A 2,257-nucleotide genomic window follows, 5' to 3' on the forward strand; every position below is an offset into this window, starting at 1 on the left:
AAACATTTTTTCATGTTTTCACATATTGGGTTGATAGGATTTGTCCTATCATGTGCAACCCAATTCGTGAAAAGTGAAAAAAAAACTTTGTATATTTTGGCTAATTAGTGTATCTGATTAGTGGAAATTGTTCACATTAGAGCTTCTTTGAATAATTAATATTAAAAAGATAGTTAATACGGAATTTAAAACATTTTTTCATGTTTTCACATATTGGGTTGATAGGATTTGTCCTATCATGTGCAACCCAATTCGTGAAAAGTGAAAAAACTTTTGTTTGCTAATTAGTGGATTTAATTAGTTGAGATGGTTCACATTAAAGTTAGTTTTAATAATAAGTAATTTAAACACAGTAATTAACGAATTCCATATAGTTTTTCCTATTTTCACATATTGGGTTGTTTTCACATATTGGCACGCTACATAGCTCACCCTGCAAATGACCTTCCACAGATTGTAGTACACTGTAGATTCATTTATTTTTGTGGGGTTGAAATCTCGTGGTTTTCATAAACTAGCCTGTTTCAAGGACATTATATTTTGCTGATTTCTGATTTTCCCTATCTATATCATACCAAATTTGTGTTTTCGTGGGGATTTAATTTTGTGGATTTTTGTTATCCACGAAATAAACAAAATTTGATGTCCCACGAAAATTTATGATTTTACAGTATTTGGAACCTCCTGTATGTGCACTGTTTATCCCAACATTGAAAATGTTTGAAAATCACCTTTATGAGCTTTAAATAGTAACTACACATTAAAATTTTGTTTAATAAAAGACCAATTTTAATATTTAGATGCTATATTACTGATTTTGATAATAATGATAATAATAATATACAGCATTTGATATAGCGCCTTATCCAGCTAACATACGCCACTCTAAAGCAGTTTAATTACAGTACACTGATATACAATTATTATGTTCATTAATCAATACAATTTTGAGGAATTCGCAGGAGCTGTCTTATCAGGTGTTAACTACTAGTCCTATGCCACCTGGCTAATATTTCCCTATGTGTGTATGTCTGCGTGAGTGCTGGAGATGTAATGTGTTCTGTTTGTAGTGGGACTGTGCTTCCAACGACATCAATTATAGTGCCACCTCACTTAAATGCTACAGCACAGATACTGCAACATCCACCAAATGATGACTTTGAATGAAAAGTTTATACATACTGAAATGGCCTACGACTAGCAGGCTTGACCTGTCTATCACACTCACTGACCTTCATTTCATTGATTAGAACATGGCAAAATTGATGCTTACATTAAGTAAAATTTGCACATAATTTGTATATTTCATCTTTAGTTATGTGTAAGTTACATGTAGGTTTTGCTTTTCTTTCCTAATTGTTTTCTATTTTCAGACAGAAGTCAAAAAGCAAAACCAAAGAAGAAAGAAGAAGATGAAGAATATGTTCTGGATCCATTAAAAGTTCCAAAGCTCTCCCTTGGTAAGCCTCACCACTGTTTGAGGGCATCCTTCAATTTTAATTTAACATCACTTCCCCCAACTTACTGGCCTTATTTCTTTAACCTTTTAACTTACCTGTGTGTAGTAGATCCGTTAAAAGTTCCAAAACTCTCCCTTGGTAAACCTCACCGCTGTTTGAGGGCATCCTTCCGTTTCAATTTAACATCACTTCCCCCCAACTTACTGGCCTTATTTGTGGCAACTTTTTAACTTACCTGTGTGTAGTAGATCCATTAATAGTTCCAAAGCTCTCCCTTGGTAAGCCTCACTGCTAGCTGGGGGGCATATGTCCCCAAGTTTCAGTTTAACATTACACCCTGCTAACTTACTTGCATTTAGTATTACTGTAACCTTTTTGACTAACCTTTTCTGGATCCATTAAAAGTTCCAAAGCTGCTGTCCCTAGGTAAGACTCAATGCTTGTGGGGGCTATCCCTCAGTTTCATTTTCATCCCCCCTCTCCCCTCTACAAGTTACTTATGTTTTCACTCTAACCTTTTCTAAACTACTTGTGCTCTTATCCTTACCTTAACTTTTTTTTTGTATTTGTTTTATTTTTCAGATTTTTTTTTTATACAATGCAAAGTACATTTGTAATAGCTGAAAATCTCACACACACTAATCTCACTTCCACTTTCACACACACAATTATCGATTGTCATTTTAATACATTTTTCCAATATTTACATTTACATTGCATTTGTATAAGGAAAGCAGAAAAAGGAAAGGTTAATAGAAAGAAAATAAGACAGAGGATGAAAAAAAGACAAGGACAAA

General features: G+C 33.6%; 1 protein-coding gene across 1 annotated transcript in view; it reads left to right on the plus strand.

The window, feature by feature from the left end:
- The window catches only part of LOC110442301 (RING finger protein 32-like), a 26,444-nt gene that overhangs the window by 10,710 nt on the left and 13,477 nt on the right, over positions 1-2,257 (plus strand). The window contains exon 3 of the mRNA XM_021485832.1: positions 1,374-1,460. Within this exon, the coding sequence (XP_021341507.1) occupies positions 1,374-1,460 (87 nt within the window). The remainder of the gene's footprint in view (positions 1-1,373; positions 1,461-2,257) is intronic.

The sequence above is a fragment of the Mizuhopecten yessoensis genome, unplaced genomic scaffold (assembly GCF_002113885.1).
Source record: "Mizuhopecten yessoensis strain PY_sf001 unplaced genomic scaffold, ASM211388v2 scaffold716245, whole genome shotgun sequence".
Taxonomy (NCBI): Eukaryota; Metazoa; Mollusca; class Bivalvia; order Pectinida; family Pectinidae; genus Mizuhopecten; species Mizuhopecten yessoensis.